The sequence below is a fragment of the Rutilus rutilus genome (assembly GCF_951802725.1).
Source record: "Rutilus rutilus genome assembly, chromosome: 25".
Classification (NCBI taxonomy): Eukaryota; Metazoa; Chordata; class Actinopteri; order Cypriniformes; family Leuciscidae; genus Rutilus; species Rutilus rutilus.
In genome coordinates, this window is record NC_140229.1 from 12,032,647 (window position 1) to 12,051,101 (window position 18,455).

At 39.7% G+C, this 18,455-nt stretch overlaps 1 protein-coding gene across 4 annotated transcripts in view; it reads right to left on the reverse strand.

The window, feature by feature from the left end:
* The window catches only part of ntm (neurotrimin), a 338,066-nt gene that overhangs the window by 21,437 nt on the left and 298,174 nt on the right, over positions 1–18,455 (reverse strand). For all 4 annotated transcript variants that reach the window (XM_084400203.1, XM_084400202.1, XM_084400200.1 and 1 more), the window contains one exon: positions 3,059–3,184. In XM_084400203.1, coding sequence (XP_084256329.1) covers positions 3,059–3,184 — 126 coding nt within the window. The remainder of the gene's footprint in view (positions 1–3,058; positions 3,185–18,455) is intronic.

Consider the following 18,455-nt stretch of genomic DNA (forward strand, 5'->3'; position numbering starts at 1 on the left):
TCAATGTTTTTATTGATAAAATATTCAAAAAGTACATCATGCCAGATCAATTGGACCTCCTTCATGCATTCTAGGGTTAACCAGTGTTATTTATTTATTTTTTAGTAAAATACATACATTTATCTTTAAAGTAAGATACACTTATAAGCTAACTCATTTTCAGAGAATACATTTTAAATTAAGTTTATTTTTCATCCCTCATTGGTACATTTTTAAGCATAAAAACTTTAAATATATGCTTAAAACAAGAAAACACAATTAAACTTAATTAAAGTCTTACTACTTTAAATGTATCTTATTTAATGGGTGTTTAAACATTTTTAATGGAAAACAAGACAAAAAAAAAAGATGAAAATCATCATTGCAACATACAAACAAATAAAGAGTTACAGTTTGCAAATACAAAAATAAAGAAAATTCATAAGAGTAAAAATATCTTCTAGATCTCTAGAGCTGCAACATAAATACACTGATTCTGTGAAGGGTAAAGTTTACTCAAAGTTTCTGGGAAAATAACATACTCTTCAAGCAAAATAATAGAGCTCACTATAATATTCAGGATTTCAGCAAAAACAACTGGTCCTATCCTAAGTTTCAGTTCTTGGTTGTTTAAGACTTTGGGCTTTATCAATAATTCAAATTGCTAATAGCCAGACCCACACTGAATCTTAGAATTTGTGCCTGCAGAACTCTGCACATTTCCATATCCACATCCCCTGACCCTAGTGAGAATATTTTGGCTAATCTGATAATGCATGAAAGTAAAGCACTCTTTTCTTTTTCTTTTTTTTTTACGTTTTAAGCTCAATTACGGTACTTTTCCAACAAAAAGACCGCCGCTAATGGCCTTGAAATCACATTTCAGTGCTTTTTATGTAAATGCATTTTGCCACAAATTTGATCTAAACAACATGCTTAATGATCTATCAACCTTTTCTCTATGATATCATCATGACATTTCGCTGTTAGTGTTCACTACAGAGTTCCACACATGAAGGTGAACTCTAGAATGTCATTAAAGCACAAATAACATTGTAGCATGTTTCTTTAATGAGAATGGATGATAGCAGTCCTAGCTACCCTCTTTAGATTGAGATCTAGATAAGAAAAGGACTCGGTATGATCGTAATCTAGAAAAAAAAAAAAAAAAAAAACTTACAAGCGAGTAATGCGAGACTGGAGATACGGCACGGGATCACGGAATCTCTCAGGTTTATATAGAGTCCGGCGAAAGAGCCGTGCGGCTTAGAGCGAAGTGCCATTTAAAGGTCGGAGATGTGTACTTACAGAACTAAGTGTGACTGGCAGACTTATTTCAGCCCTTTATTGAAACAATGTGGAAACGCTGCGGTAAATCTAAATGACTGTAGTACGGTGAATGCTCGAGGGAGCAGGTGTGCTTCACATCAACAGGCTCTCTTGTCTGTCTAATACAAATTTTGAAAAGAAACAAATCTCTGACAAGAAACAAATCCTGGTGCTATCGAGATATTAAGATCTTATCGCAGGGGGGTCTGTGTCTTAATTAAGTTTCACACATCGTTTGGATAGCTTCCCACTGATTCCGGCCCCATCAAGATTTCTGGTTGCCAGCTCTTTGGAGATTAAGACATGCTTTTACAAAAGCAAATCAGATCTGAGAACCAACAAAGTGATAAATTGAACTAATGGTACAAAAGCATGGTGTTTATAAGTGGTGTAATGTTACCAATGCCAACACGCCCCACTATTTCAGAGACTAATTTGAGCCACGTCTGCATTTTTTATGTTTTTGAATCAACATAAAATCCAAAATAACCCTATTTACTTCCTTAATGCATCTTTTTGGTCTTATTGTGAACAATTCATCAGTGCATGGTCCAAATGTTTGTCTGTCTAATATTTAATTAAAACAATTTTGGCCAAGCTATTATAAATTGTTTTAGTAAATTTGCATATGGTCTAACTTCATTCTGGTATGTATGGTTTCCATTCATTCCCCCCTATTGTTCTGGTTCTAAACCAATATTGCTTACTTTCATCAGTGGAACACAAAAGAGGATGTTTTGAAGAATGGTTCATTGGGCTTTGGCCATTCAATGAAAGTCGGTGGGGTCCAAAACAATATTGGTGTAGCTAAAGATAATTGTATACATTTCTAAAAAAATATCTTCTTTTATCACAGAAAAAAGAAAGTCACATCAGTTTGGAAAGCGTGAGTAAACAATGTCAGAATATACATTTTGGAGTGACCTATCCCAGATCGAAATCTGGAGACAATGGAAGTATGTTAGCGTCCACCTACTAAATGATGTGAGGAGTAAATAGGTCGATCCTGTGGTCCAAAAAGGCCCTGACTTGACTGAATCTATTCTGAAAGCTGATCTTTTATTCCTAAAAGCAGCTGAAGCTCTTAGCAGATACATGTACTGTATCATAATGGAATCCTATCTCAAACTCTTTCACTTATCTCAAAATAAAAAAAAGAGCAGTCATTTCTGTGTCACATTAACATTTCAATTACCTGATCCTTGTAACAACACAAAGGAAGAAAAAGGGGAGGGGTGCGACGTGCATGAGCAGGTACGGCAGTCCAATTGCACCCCATGAATCATAGCGCATTAAAATGCAGTTTTTTCCCTGATTAAGTGAAATGGTGCACAGCAGAACAGAGCTGTAGACAGGCCCAAATGGAGCTGATTTGTTCATGTGGCCTGAAGATAAGCAAAATGGACCACTCAGCTTGTACTGTGCATACACAAACACACACACATACACATGTACACATCCACACACACACACACACACACACACAGACGCATACAGCTCTCAGTGAAAAAGACACCTGATATATTATCTTACTCATGCTTAATATGTCAGTGGGATATGGTATTTTGCTAAATCATCAAGGGAAAAAGTGCACTGTTCTTGAAATGGGAAAAACACATCAGCAGTGCTGGACCATTATTGAGGATTCTGGTTTCATTTTGAAGGCAAAAACTATTGACTAGAGGTTTGCTTACTTTTCAGAGATTATGTTAAATATGTTCTTCTCATAGAGGTATGATATGCATCTTACCTGAAGGTAATATCATCCTCCAAACGATGGCAGGTTCTGGTTTTCCGCTAGCCAGGCACATCAAAGTGACGTTGGAGCCTTCGTTCACCACAAGAGCCTTTGAAAGGTTCACAATCTTTGGAGGAACTGTAAAACAAAAAGCAAAGTTACGTTAAAAGCCCAATTTCAAATAGGGCTGTAGTCAAGACCACCTTTGTCGAGTCCAAGACAAGTCCAAGACCGGGACTAGTCGAGTCCAAGTCAAGACCGAGTCCAAAAAGGTTCGAGTCCGAGTCAAGACCGAGTCCAAAAAGGTTCGAGTCCGAGTCAAGACCGAGTCCAGGACAGGAAAAAAAAAGTCTGCTAAAAATTAAAGCCTATAGAAATTAAATCATTAGGCCTATGTAATAATTAAAAAATGAATGATTTTAATTGTATTTAAAATAATTGACTAATTCAAAGAACAAAAAAAAAAAAAAAAATGATTATAGCCTATAAGCCTAAAGGAGCACACACATTCGTTTCGACTGTATGATCAGCCTGTCAATACACGCAATGTCAACCAGTTAAACTGCATGAGGGAGGGTCGAGCCAACACACACACACACACACACACACACACACACACTAGAGATGTGGATAAACCGCGGATCGGACGAATGACGAGACGAAAAATAATATTTTAATTAAATTCGGGTGGGTGGCGGTTGGTAAGAAAAAGAAGGTAAGAAAAAAGTCGGAAAACTTTGCCCAATAATTAGATCATCTAGATGTGCAAGGCAAGCAGGCAAGTTTTCGGTTTGTTATGGACAATTAAAAATGTGAATATTCACGTTGCACTAGCGGTGGACTTTAGGCGAGTTTATTTAAACATTTATTTTTTAAAGAGCCGTTTGCGAGTCAAAACAGCCGGCTCTTTTCAGTGAGCTGAGTCAAACGAGCCGGCTCACGAAAAAGAGCCGAAATGCCCATCGCTAGTTATTAGGTGGCCGCTGGCCAGTGTTTCACTTTCCCTCCAATAATATTTTGTTTTAATATCGCGGCGACGTATGTGTGCTTACTGGGAACATTATAAAGACACCTGGACTCGGTCGAGACCTAAAGCCATATTTGGCAAGACCAGTGGCCGAGACCGAGACAAGTCCGAGTCCGAATTACAGCGAGTCCGAGACAAGTCCGAGACCATAGAAAAACGGTCTCGAGTCCGGACTCGAGTACTACAGCCCTAATTTCAAATGTCCACTTTAGACATTCTACTAACTATCTATGAGTAACTTTACAACTACATGTCAACTCACACTCAGATAATTTGCAGACTGTTAGGTTAGGATTAGTAGAATAAGTTGAGTTGAACTTAAGTTACTCAAAGTCAGTAAAAAAATATTTTGGGAAGCATCAAAATAAAGTGTAAGCAGACAGTCTACTAATACTCTGACTGTTAGTTCACATGTTGTTGCAAAGTTAGTAAAATGTCTAAAGTGGACTATCGAAATAAAGTGTTATTGTACTAAAAAAGCGAAGTAAGCGGCTGCTTCAATCGAGTTTTTTTTTTTTTTTTTTTACATACTAATTAACTTAAACAAGTGACATGAATGAATTAATGACTAATTCAAGACAAGAAAATTCTGATTTCATGATCAATATACCTGCCTACAACTGCTGCTGTGTCTGCCAGTGTTTGAGTCAAGCGCATAACCTCGCGTGCATAGACAATTCGTGCGCAAAGTCACGGTAATGTTAAGCCATGTCACAAAAATTGTATTTGATCAATGATTGATGATTGATATTTAAATCAATGATTTATCCTTTAAATTTAATAATATTCAGAACAGAACAAGAATAAAAAAATGACTATAAACAAGCCAAAACGAAATAATTTAAAGCGAAAGTGAAAGTAAGCGGTGTTGGGCTCACGTATCTCTCATTAGAATCAAAATGTTTCAACATTCGTGATGTATTTGGATGGTAAACTATTCTTTATTATAGCCTTTGTACTTAACTCACGTTCCAATATCGACGGAAAAAAATCATCCTCTTCACACGCACAAAAAAGTGCTTGGAAACATCGCAGTGGAGCGGAGCTTATACCGAATGGTACAAATTGTATTACTGACTATTTAAACAGAGCAGCGTAATTTTTATATGTTAGGTTGACTATTTTATTATTATATTTTATTACGGCTATAATGAACAGGCTGCGATGTCAAGATTACAATGCTGGAATGTGTGTGTGTGTGAGGCGCGGGCGCGATCGAACAGTGGAAACATAAAAACATACTCCGTCATGTTCATACAAGACATCATTCAAACTGCAAAGTGTTGCAAAACGTTGGAGGATATTTTGCAAATAATTTATTTAATGTGTTTTGTGACAGTTTGTTTTCAGAAGTTTCAAAGAGTTAGTAAAAGAGTAAAGAAAAAGTTAAAACTTTTTATTTAAGTAGGCCTATCTATTTTTTTATTAAGTATTTATTCTGTATTAATACATAACCTCATTGTATTAATTTATAATGTAACATTATAGTGTGACATTTGTGTCAATAATCGTCAAACAGGTGACTCCGCGTGGTGGGAGGGGGCCCCCAAATCAAATTCTGCTTAGGGCCCCCAAAAGGCTCGGGCCGGCACTGTGATACACAAAACTCTTTATCAAGAATATAGACTGCCATAGTTCAGAAATCAATGGTCTTTTCCACAGAGCATGCAAACATAAATTTAACATTTAATAAATTTAACAGTGACAACTTACATTCAAGGTATGTTCGAGCACATTTTTAATTAAATCATACATTATTTAAACAGTGATCTCTCTTCAAAAAGTTACGTTTTGGTGGGTCTTTCATTTTTTTGGTGGGGCTTGACATTTTGATTTTTCAAAAACGTACAATAAATATTACAGAAAAGCTCTGTAACATATTTGATGGGTACCATTTCTTTCTGGTGAAGAGAAATTGCAAACTAGACACATTACACAAAGTTGATTTATTGATTGCCTTTGCACTTTGAACACAATTTAAACAGACTGCAGAGCAAGCCACAATTCAGGCCTTTATGAGGGCCTTGCAGACCTAAAGAAAATCTACAACTCAGCAAAACTAAAGATGTTACAAATACTTTATTTAGTTACCCTACAGGGAATGGTTATAAAGGGTGTCGACATCCTCCCTTCAGGAGAACAAATTATGGCCTACTTTTAAAAAGGAGTGTTAAACATTTACTAGAACACTCAAAGAGAATATGTGATTGCAAATTAACAATCAAATGTTTTTTTTGTTTTGTTTTTTTGGAGTTAGATTTAAAAAAGGTGTCAAGGAAATTACTTTAAAACATACTTTTTTTTTACTTTAAAAAAGAATGCTAAGCTATACGCTACTGCTAATATAAAGCAGTTTTTGAATCAACATCTCAATCAAGGTGAAAGCATTAAATTTGATCAATTTAGATTAAATACTATATAAAACTAAAATGGAGAACACACCATAATTCACATTGAAATATAAAGTCAAAACAATTGCGAACAGCTGCATTCACCTGAATACAGTATACATTTAAATTTGCATATTTAACCAATATATAAACACATTGTGTATTTTCTACGATGTTTAGCGCTATTTTTTAGTCACCAGCACTGATTTAGATACAAGTGTTACACTTTAGACAAAGCACTTGTTATTTGTATTGCAATTGTACATTTTTAATTTATTTAGCCTACACTATCATTAAAAAGTTTGGGGTCAGTAAGTTTTTTTTTTTTTAAGAAATGAATACTTTTATTCAGCAATGATGCATTAAATTGATCAAAAGTAACAGTAAAAGACATTTATAATGTACAAAATATATATATATATATATATATATATATACACACACTTTTAGGGTTCAAATAAATCAATAAATCAAATAAAATTCCAATAAATCAAATAAATTATATTTCAAATAAATGCTATTCTTTTTAACCACTTAATAAAGAATCCTAAAAGTGTTTTCCACGGTTTCCACAAAAATATTAAGCAGCACAACTGTGTTCAGCTGTGACAATAAGAAAAGTTTCTTGATCATCAAATCAGCACATAAGATTGCTTTCTGAAGGATAATCAATTCAGCTTTGTCATCACAGGAATAAATTGCATTTTTAAATATATTTACAACGAGGTATTTTAATTATAATAATTTCACAATATTACCGTTTTACTGTCTTGATCAAATAAATGCAGCCTTGATGAGCATGAAATACTTCTTATTCAAACATGAATAAATCTTATTGAGCCCAAACTTTTTAACAGTAGTGTGGACAGCCTTTTTCCTTCTGGTTATTATGAAAATCCTTGAAGAAAACATTAATATGGATATTCAAATGAAGTGAAATCCAGTTTGTTGGAGGATCTTAGAAGAATCAAGATCGTTGAGTTCTTGCTTTTGGCACAGGCAGCCTGAGGATTTCATACACACACACACACACACACACACACACACACACACACACACACACACACACACACACACACACACACACACACACACACACACACACACACACACACACACACACACACTATTTTGAGTACTATACCATGAACCTTTACAAGTCTTTCCTCACAAAACCTTGGCTCATATTATAAAAATTGTCCTGCAACATAAAGGTCTGTTAAGTTAAAGGTCAGTTTAGTATAATGTTTCCAATCTCTGGAGAGGATCCTGCACTTTTGCCTCGATGATGGCCGGCAAAATATGTTTGACTTGACTGCCGGAACGGTAGAATAAAGTCCTTTAGAGGCCATTAACTAATTCCCTCCACTTTAAATGAAGATCCACAACGAGCCTTAGCAGAAATGCTTCTGTTGAAAATTAATTCAACAATTGCCTTCAGGCAGTGTACGCACGATATCTCATTACGTGAAACCTTACAAAACAAAACACACAGTGTATGAGCACGCTGCTTTAAACAATTAGCATTATCATTAAGCCTTCATAAGTGATGTTCTCAGTGAATGTAATAATAGGTTGCACTGATGGTATGATCAGAAAACTACCAGTGTCGTTTGACACATTATGTTCTGCCATTGAATACAGATGTTATTTTGACACGTGTACTCTGTCAAGTGATTTGGTTTTGCATTTCAAAACCGAGACAATTCAAAGGTTGCCGTAACCGTCAGAGCTGGTACCAACAAAGCCAGGCAGTACCACTGTTTTATCCTGTTTTAGTCACTAAAGACATGTTCCTCCAGAGACACTCTGCTATAAATAATTCATTCAATGTCAGTCTAAGTGTATGTCCTCTTCATATGTGACAGAGAGCCATAGTCTTTTTTGACAAGTTAACAATTTTCTCCAGTTTGTAACATACAGGGTAAACAATCTGTTTGTTTCATGACAAATCAGAGAGAGCCCTTAAAGATTTTTGAAGTTTTGTGGCTTTTAGTCCATGTCAATTAGCTTTGAAGCTCATCTACACACCAAAAGACACAATAAAATTTGAACAGACTACACATGTAATCTGTTTGCAAATGACATTTCTGACCTAACACATCATATACAAATTTGAACCCAATAAATAGATAGTAAGAGAACATACACCTTCCCACTAGCAAGAAGCACATAGAAAATCAATGCCTAACCAAAGCACATTCTCAGTAATCACATGAGTCAGATTGTCTTTACAGACAGTTTGTCCAAATCAAACCCAGACACCATGTTGAGCAAAAGTTATGTTATTTCCAAACTTTGTATAGTGAAATTAAATCATCATCGTCATCAAAGTTCAACAAGTTGGTGAACATTTCATTCATAGATATACAGCAGACTGCTTAAATTAATATTATTAAATCTAATTATTATTAACAAAAATTATTAGGCAAGGATGCATTAAACTGATCAAAAGTGACATTAAAGACATTTATGTTACAAAAAATATATCTAAAATAATAAATGCTTCCTTTAGATCTTCCTATTCATCAAATAATCCTGGTAAAAAATATATATCAGAGTTTGCACAAAAAAAAAGAAAAAAACAAGAAAAAAAAAACATTATATATATATATATATATATATATATATATATATATATATATATATATATATATTAAGCAGCATACTAACCCTATTGATAATAGTAAAAAATAATAATTCTTGAGCAGCAAATCAGCATATTCTAAACGATTTATGAAGGATTATGTGACACTTAAAGTGTAAGTTGCAGGTAAAATTTTTCACGAAGTAATGCAATGTGTTTATTAAACATAAAGATAAGAACCGCCCACCATTGTTTTTATACCAAAATGCTGATATAATATGAAAAGTTGGCACTTTTAACAGTGGTTTTAACCGCTCCCGCTCCCTTCCACTAGATGGGGCGTGACGTCATTAGAGGAACTCACTAGTAGAATTACCGTACGCTAGCAGCTATATTCGCCTTACATAACTTCAGAAAAGTTGGTTGTATGTTTTATTTGATAAAAAAAATTATGGATAAAATAACTCCATTGTAAACATACTCGTGTGTGCTGACTTCAAGGGGAACGTGATCCTGCCTGAAATGAGAATACGCTATTCGCAAAACAAACGGGTTCAGGCACGTCAGATCAGCCGGTCGCAGGTCAAGCTGTTCCACTAAACTCCAAAACGCGTTCCCCTCACGGCAGCACATACTCTCCACTAGGGCTGAACGATATTCTGTTTTAACATCGACATCGCGATGTGCGAATGAGCGATAGTCACATCGCCGGAACATGCGATGTGAAGGGTAACGTTAGTAGTGCCCATAGTGTATTAAGAGAACGGTAGCACCAGGGTAGCACACAGTAAACACAAGTTTGTTGTATGGCTTTTTGCTGGGGTGACATACGCGTTCTGCGTGCCTGCACAGTGATTGGTTCGCTGTGCCGCAGCTCACCGCGCTCACCGCTCACAGCCAACATTCAAAAATGCGCGACAAAGAGGATCCGCCGCAAAAAAAGTAAAAATCAGCTATTTAGGACTAGCCTATTTCGTCTACAAAAAGGAGGATGTTGACCAAAAAGAGGTAGGCTACTTTGCTGGAGTGTTATACAGTTGTGGATGGTTGTCTTTTTAAAAAATTTGTTTATTTTTCGTGTTTGCATTTATGAGGAAAAAACAATGTTACATGACATTACGGACGCGACCGTTATAAAAGCGGCACTAAAAGACTGCTTTAAACTTTCACAGAGACCTCAAACAGAAAGCACAAAGCCTTTCTTTTTAAAATGAATTTCGTTTTGTATTAATTGTATCTTAATTTTAATCAGTATTTCACTATCCAATTTCCTGGATTTAATAAATACAAATTAAATTCAGCCAGCGCCTGAACTCGAGATTAAGCTATGATCCATGAACCGAAACTCAGCATAAAAGGTAGCCTACTCGCCTCACACACCAAAAAAAAAAAAAAAATATATATATATATATATATATATATATATTTATTATCTACAGAAATCTCTACTTTTAAACAGAACCATTGAAAAAATATATAGCTATATTTAATCTGTATGAAAAGTACATTTCTCCCGATCACTGCTGCGAAGATCGCGAGTCAGTATTGTCAACTTCATCTTTACAGAAAACACTTGTTTATTAATAAACAATTAAAATGTCTCATTGTAATATTTAACATATTATTAATCATTACTTTTGCTGGGTCTAGGTGCCGTTTACATGAACGCGCCACTGAATCCGCACAGAAAACATAATTTTTCAGGTCCTAGAACCAGAAGAACGTTCTGAGAGAAATATGTTTCTGGAATAAAATATTAAGTGGCCTTTTTGTTACTTGTAATGAAGCTTGCTTATTAGTGAAATTATTAATAACATGGAATGGTAATTATTGACTTTAGCCTGGATTGATGGCTCGCAATATCGCGATATATATCGTTGGGAAAAAAATATCGCAATGTAATTTTTTTTCCAATATCGTGCAGCCCTACTCTCCACTGCTGATTCAATTGGGTGGCATAGCCCACACAAACACAGTGATGGGGACATCGATCTTTCTTTTTCTTTTCTGACAATAAACATCGCTAATTAAATCGTGAGAAATTGATAACGCGTGGATTGAGGAAGGGTATTGCATGACGTTTGAGGCGTCGATGAGACTAGCGATTGATGCCTGTGCAGTGTGTGCATCTCTACAGCTCTGATTTGGACCGACTTACTGTAAGTATATAATGTCTTCAGTCGTTGTCCCTCCTTGGTATTCTACATGACGGCAATATTTTGAAAAGACTTGCTTGTTCCGTTATATTATCCGGGTTAAGTTTGCACCAGGCTAGACTAGCTCTAACATAGCTAACGTTACTCACCAGGACACCTGGCCAGCCCTCCACTAATTCTCCTCACACCAAGCATTAATAACTCTTTGAGTGCCATGGCTCCCCTCTCTCACGCCTGACCGGTTAAAAATTGTAGGGCTGTGGTCCATAAAGAATTTGATGGTTTCCCACATCCTCAGTCGTTCTCCAAATAGCCATAATACAGTAGGAATCTAGCAGAGTATGGGTTGCGAGTTCCTCTTACACTGTAAAAAAATTCTAACCCTCCCAAATCAAAAATTTCAAGTGACCGATAACATCTAAATTTTTCAATTGGCCCAAGTGAAATTCTGTAAATTATAAAATTAAATGTACAGATTTTCACTTGGGCCAATTGAAATTTACAGAATTTCACTTGGGCCAATTGAAAAATTTAGATGTTATCGGTCACTTGAAATTTTTGATTTGGGAGGGTTAGAAATTTTTTACAGTGTATGACGTCATCACCCAGTAACTGAAAAAACACGCTACCTTTGAAGAAACCCCAATAAATGTTATTTTAACGCATTTTAAGACAGAAATAATTAAATATATACATATAGAGCACTTTAATTTACACATTAATTGGCTGTGGTGGTTAACCTGCAACTTACACTTTAAGACTGCTGAAAATTCTGCTTTGCCATCACAGGAATAAATTAATGTTAAAATCTATACAGAAATTTGCTATTTTATATTGTAATATTTTATCACAAAATATTACCGTTTCTGTTGTGTTTGATCAAATAAATGCAACCTTGGTCAGCAGAAGGGTGCTTTCACACTTGGTCCGACCCGGAGTTCGATTGCTCCACCCTCCACCTTCCCCCGCTGGTCTCTGTTCACATTACATTATTTGGGTCCGAATCTCGGTACATTTGCGTCAAGCTGCAGCCGCGTACCCATGATGCTAGGTAATGGCTATGAAGGAAAAGGTGCCAAAATGATTATTTTGTTGTTGTTTTTTTTTTTACTTTTGGTATTGTTTCCAAAGGATCAGCACATAACAGCACATGCGTCTATATGCCATATACCATTCCATTTCTACAAGCAGAAATGAGATAAACACTCTCTCTGCTTGTAGTGTGTCAGCCTGCTTTATAGGAAAGTGAGTGAGAAGAACACACACAAACACAGTTTTATCGAACCAAGTGTCATCAATGGTGGTTCACTTCCGCGATATAGTACGATTGCAGTCATACGGTGCGCACCCAAAAGTGCAAGTGTGAAGGCACCCTAAGAAACCTTTTTCAAAAACATTTAAATTTAATTCCGACCCTAAAACTTTTGAACTTTAGTGTATGCAAGAGTGTTTTGTGCAGATTCACAAAAAATTTGAAATACAAAATCTAAACCTAATGATAACAAAAAGTTACTTTTCTTTTCTTTAATAAAATGAACTGAATGCATTAACAATTAACTACAAAACAATAGGGGGATTAATTATTATTAAATATTTTAAACGACTGGAGGCTTCATTCATGAAGAAATGATAATTGCTGAATTTGCAGATTTTTGAAGAAATTCATTACTTCCATAATGAAAGAAAAAAATATATATAAAAACTTCATCTAAATGCAAAATGCAAAATCTTCATCCAGCAGCAAGAAGATACGTTTGATTATCTGTAGCCTAGAATGTTAAATGTGTTTTGCTCACTATTCTAAATATGGCAAGCTTAAAGTCATCCTAAAAAAGAAAAGCATAAAAGGCTCTGTGCACTATTTAGAGCCTTCACACAGCTCTTTAACAGCAGATTCCAGCAAACCCGCAGCACACAAGCTCTGTTTATCGACAAACTGTAACAGTCACCAAAGGAACCATATGAAAGTTAATAAGAGAACTGTTTACAACGGCACAGTGACCCTCTGTATGACAATGACAGTCAGAGTGAGGAATGATTCAATCACTGCATTTATGACTTGTGTCTTGGAACGATAGCGTGTATCTTTGCGAGCCATTTTCCTGATATGGATGGACGGAATGCAACTCAGAGCCATTTCCAAAGCCAATAAAGGGCTTACAATGAGTGTTCTTCCTTTATATTGCACAGACTCTCACACACTCACCAAGAAACACGGCCGTTTGGGGATGTGTGTGTGTGTCTGTCTCACCAGATTGGATTCTCCAGCCTCTGTATGAGGTAAAGCATGTTAAATTGCATTTTAATAGAGTCGTACCATCCTCTTACTTTTGATGCCGGATTTCTGAGCTTCAAAGAGATCCTCAGTTGACAGGAGGAGCAATTGAATAGAAATAACTTGGCATATCGCAGTCTATTCCCAAGATTTGACCTCAGCTTTCCATAGCTGAGATGTGGAAATCCTCAGTAAGGCATGATATGGATGATGAAATATGAATAGAAAACTCACTAGCAAAATAAAACCACAAAATAAACCATATATGTGTATGATTCAGAATATTAGAGGTTTGGTTCGGTTGAACAAAAGGACAAAAATCTGGCAGACCAGATCCGCTGGCAGATTTTCAACAATCCATTAATAAGCACTTCATTATGATGATCAGCAGCAACTGAGAACACCATTAATACGGTTAAGTTTATCACAAAATCATCACCACTAATTGTTTTAGATGAAAAAAGAATTCAATAATGAAAGGACAGACATTTATCCTAGCCATAATTCTACAGGGTTAGGGGCTTCTACATCAGTGTTATTCACCTTTCACCTATTCACATTCACCTCTGATTTTAGGGATAAGTTATGGGTAGGTTTAGGGGTAGGACAAAATTTTGGACAGGAACGTTTTTCAGGATCAAGAAAATATGTTGATCCGGGAACATGACTTATTTGGCAAAAACACTGTGACCATATTACTTTTTATGTTTTGGGGGTGGGACGTGGGATGGCAAGGGGGGTCTGCCAATAAAAGACTATCAAAAATGTACGGAGCCCCTAAAGGGACATGGTGGTGGAAAAAATTTGGGATGGGAGAACAATTTTTTTTTCAAATCTTTTGCGATCTCTCAAAACTTTTGCGCTCCCTCGTGAAACTTTTGTGTTCCCTCACAAAGATATTTGTGTTCCCCGCAAAACTTTTGTGTTCCCTTGCAAAACGATGCCTGCTGGCAGTGTTTCAGACTGCTCGTACATTAACAATGGAGCGGTTCATAGTCAAATATAAATACATGCGGTCAGTGCTTAGTTCAAGGAGTTCACAAAAGTTGGCAATATATTCACAGATTCGAACTTCCTGGATCAATAACCCGTGAGCTAAAAGTTGTTAAAACACAAATTACATATATTTCCAATCATAGTAACGTAGACAACAAGCTACAACCCAATTTTCCTCAAAACGAGCTTTATAATATAAATTGATCTCTATGAGCAGGCGGCTGAGAGACAAGTCCGAAGGGACTGTCTGCAATCACTAAGATGGATTAGAACCCAGAACCTCTGGCACGCTTAACACAAGATCTACCACCAGTCCATTAGGACACACGAACATCAAAAGTACATCAAGACGTCAAGACTCTCAGGACTAACAATATATTAGCTATATTATAGATGCAAGGATGAAACTATCATATTAAACATGAGATCTATGTCAATAAATTAAATTCACTGTACTATTGAAATTTATTTCTGGACATTTTTTGTGCATAAGTTACTGTACAAATACACAAAAAATGCAGAGAGTGATTTTCTTTGTCTTTTGTTCTTTGATTAACATGACAGACAGCAGCAGGAATATTAGAGTTTATGTACGGCTCTAATATTCTGTTACACAACATGTGTTATCTTTCTCAAACTTAGGTTCCAAAACTGACTATGTTTAACGGAATACTCGCCAAGACGGGCATTTTTAACATTATTTGTGTGTATTTAACCGTTTAAGTGCAGCAAGCCACTCATTTTGGTACTTGTGCTCCACTTTCTTTTGGTGTGAGTGAGAAACCTGCTGGAATTAGTAAAATGATGCGCAATACAAGCACTATTTAACTGGAGTGAATGAGGCAAGTGAGTGAGAAGAGGTGGGTGTGTGTCACTTCACCGTCAGAGAGAAGAGGGCGAGAACGCGCAGCTGACGGATCGGCACCATGTCCCTGTGTTTGCACAACTGCTCTCTCGACTGGGCCAGAATAAGCCAGTCGTCGAGGTAGTTGAGGATGCGAACACCACGCTCGCACATGGGAGCAATGGCCGCCTCCGCGACTTTCGTGAAGACGCGGGGCGACAGGGCCAGCCCGAAGGGTAAGATATAAGATATAAGATACTGATATGCCCGTCCCTCGAACGCAAAGCGAAGAAACGGTCTGTGTCGAGGGAGAATCGAGACATGAAAGTACGCGTCCTTCAGGTCGATCGCTGCAAACCAATCTTGGGGACGGATGCATTTGAAAATGCGTTTCTGCGTAAGCATCTTGAACGGTAGCCTGTGAAGGGACCGGTTCAGGACGCGCAGGTCCAAGATTGGTCGTAACCCACCACCTTTCTTGGGTACAATGAAGTACGGGCTGGAGGGACCGGCTCGATCGCGTCCTTCGCCAGTAGGACTGCAATCTCTGCCCTGAGCACATTGTCCGCCAGAACACGGGTGAACAGAATGCCCCTGAAAGCAGGGGGGGCGCCGGGCGAACTGAATCGCGTAGCCGAGTCTGATGGTACGGATGAGCCAGCGAGACGGGCTGGGAAGCGTTAACCAGGCTCCCAGAGACCGAGCAAGCGGGACCAACAGACGTACCCGGGGTGGGGCAGCGCGGCGGAATGCAGGGACCCGACTCGGACGGCACAGCGGCCCGAAGTGGGGTCTGAGTGTGTGGTGCAGCACATACCTGCTTCCGTCGAAGGGCAAGAGTGAGAGTGCGGAGGCGTCAGAGCGTCCAGGACACAGCCACTGCTGCCTGCTGGCGATGAAAGAGGGGCTCGGGAGTGACAAGGCATGGCGTCGTCGACTGCCAAGCGCGCCCTCTTGGGGCCCAGAGGTTTCAGAAATTGCTCTTTTTTTTGAAAAGGTGGGAACAAAAAGAAAAGGAAACAAAAGATTCTTCGCCCGGCCCTCCACCGGGGGAAGGAGTGGTGCGTTCGCCATCTCCTGAAGAGCAACTTGATCCACCTCTGGGCTGCCCGTCTCAGGGTCGTTTGCACCGACGCTTGCCTCCTGGTTTGGCAGCGGCCTGGACGGGCGGGGTCGGCTTCCTACGGCTTGCTCCACGCTGAGGCCTGGATGGTTGCTGCTGCTGGGGCTTAGCGGGAGCGGAGGACGCCACAGGAGGCAGACCTCATCAACGAGTAGACGAAGGGTCTGCGGCCAGCGGACGGGTGGGAGCAGCAGTGGTCCGCCGGGGCAGGATGTGCCGGATGGCCTCCGTCTGCTTCTGTGCGGCCGAGAACTGTTGGGCAAAGCTCTCGACCGCGTCGCCGAACAACCCAACCTGGGAAAGAGGGGCATCCAGGAACCAATATTTATCGGTGTCCCTCATATCCGCCAGGTTGAGCCAAAGGTGGCGCTCCTGGACCACCAAGGTGGACATCGCCTGACCGACTGAACGTGCGGTTTCCTTCGTCGCCCGGAGGGCGAGGTCAATTGCCACATGGAGCTCCCGGAGGAGCTCTGGGTCAGAACCACCCTCGTTCATGTCCATGAGCGCCTGGGCCTGGTGGACCTGCAAGAGCGCCATGGTATGGAGGGCGGAAGCAGCCTGTCCACAGGTCTTGTAAGCCTTCGCCGTTAGACCGGACGAAAACTTACAGGCCTTGGACGGGAGGCGTGGATTACCCCGCCAAGAGGAGGCGGACGCCGGACACAGTTGCATCGCGACTGCCCGCTCCACTGGGGGGATATCCACATACCCCTTAGCTGCCCCGCCGTTGAGGGTGGCGAGGGGAGAGGAGCCACTAGGACGCTTCGGGCACTATACGGTGCCTTCCACGTCCTAGAAAGCTCCTCATGCACCTCCGGAAAGAAAGGTACTGGGGCGGCGCACTGAGAACCAGCACGGTCCGCCCCGAGAAACCAATCGTCTAACCGAGAAGGTTCGGGACGTGGTGGAGGGTTCCACGCAAGCCCAACCTTCTCAGCGGCCCGGGAAAGCATAGCCGCCCATTCTGGATTGGTCTCGGACAACGCTACACGCCCCGAAGGGGGTAACGCAGCCGAGTCGTCATCTCCAGAGGACTGAAGCTCCCCCTACGATGCTGCGATCGACATCTGATCGTCAGCTGGAGCCCCAAAGGAAACGGTTGGTCGTTCCGGAGAAGGACCAAGACGTTCACTAAGGGGCCCCAATGGCAACTGTGCTTGTGAGGCGTGAGGGGCCCGCGGAGGTTGACTCGACGGGGAAGCCCTCACGGTAATCCTCAGGTCACCCTGGTCATGCACCGAAGTAGGTCTATTCTGCGGGGCAGAATAAACGCTAGATCGGGGCATAGGCGAGGGGACTGCACCTCCCTTGGGGTAAGCGAGTCTCGATCTCCGCATTGGGAACATGAACTATCCACAAGAGCTGCCTCAGCGTGTTGAATGCCCAAACACACGTGAGGCAACTACTGTGGCCATCTGCTGGCGCCAGGGTACGACTGCATCCAGAAACGCACAAGTGGAATGACATCTTGAAAAAGACGCAGGGTCACGCTTGTGTTGCTCTTTTAGTAAAATAAAAAAGGTTGGAAAATACTCTCTTAGTGCTGAGGCACCCAGGGGTAGCCGCGGTGTGAATGAACACACACAGGGGAAACGCCCACCGAACCGACACACACACACAGACACAAACAATAGTGCTGTGAAAACAGCAGTTGTGAGCTGCAATGCTCGCAGCCACTGCTGATCGTGCCGTCACACCAACACTGCAAGCAGAGAGTAGATCTCCTTTGAAGTCTTCAAAGCGCTGAATTCTTGTAGACAGAAGTCTCACAGAAGCTCGGCTCCGAAGTGAAAGACAATGTGTGCGTGCGCCCGCTTCCTGTTTATACCCGCGCTGCGGGGCGGGGGCGCATGACGCGATTCATGCACGCCAACGTTCATTGGCTCGTTCTGTAGACACTCGAAGTTGATAGGGCTCCCTGAAGTGATCCCAATTACGTCGTCACGTCGACGTTACGTCAAACTTGAGCGACTGAAAGGGAACAGACTGTTCTCTGCTTATGTCATCC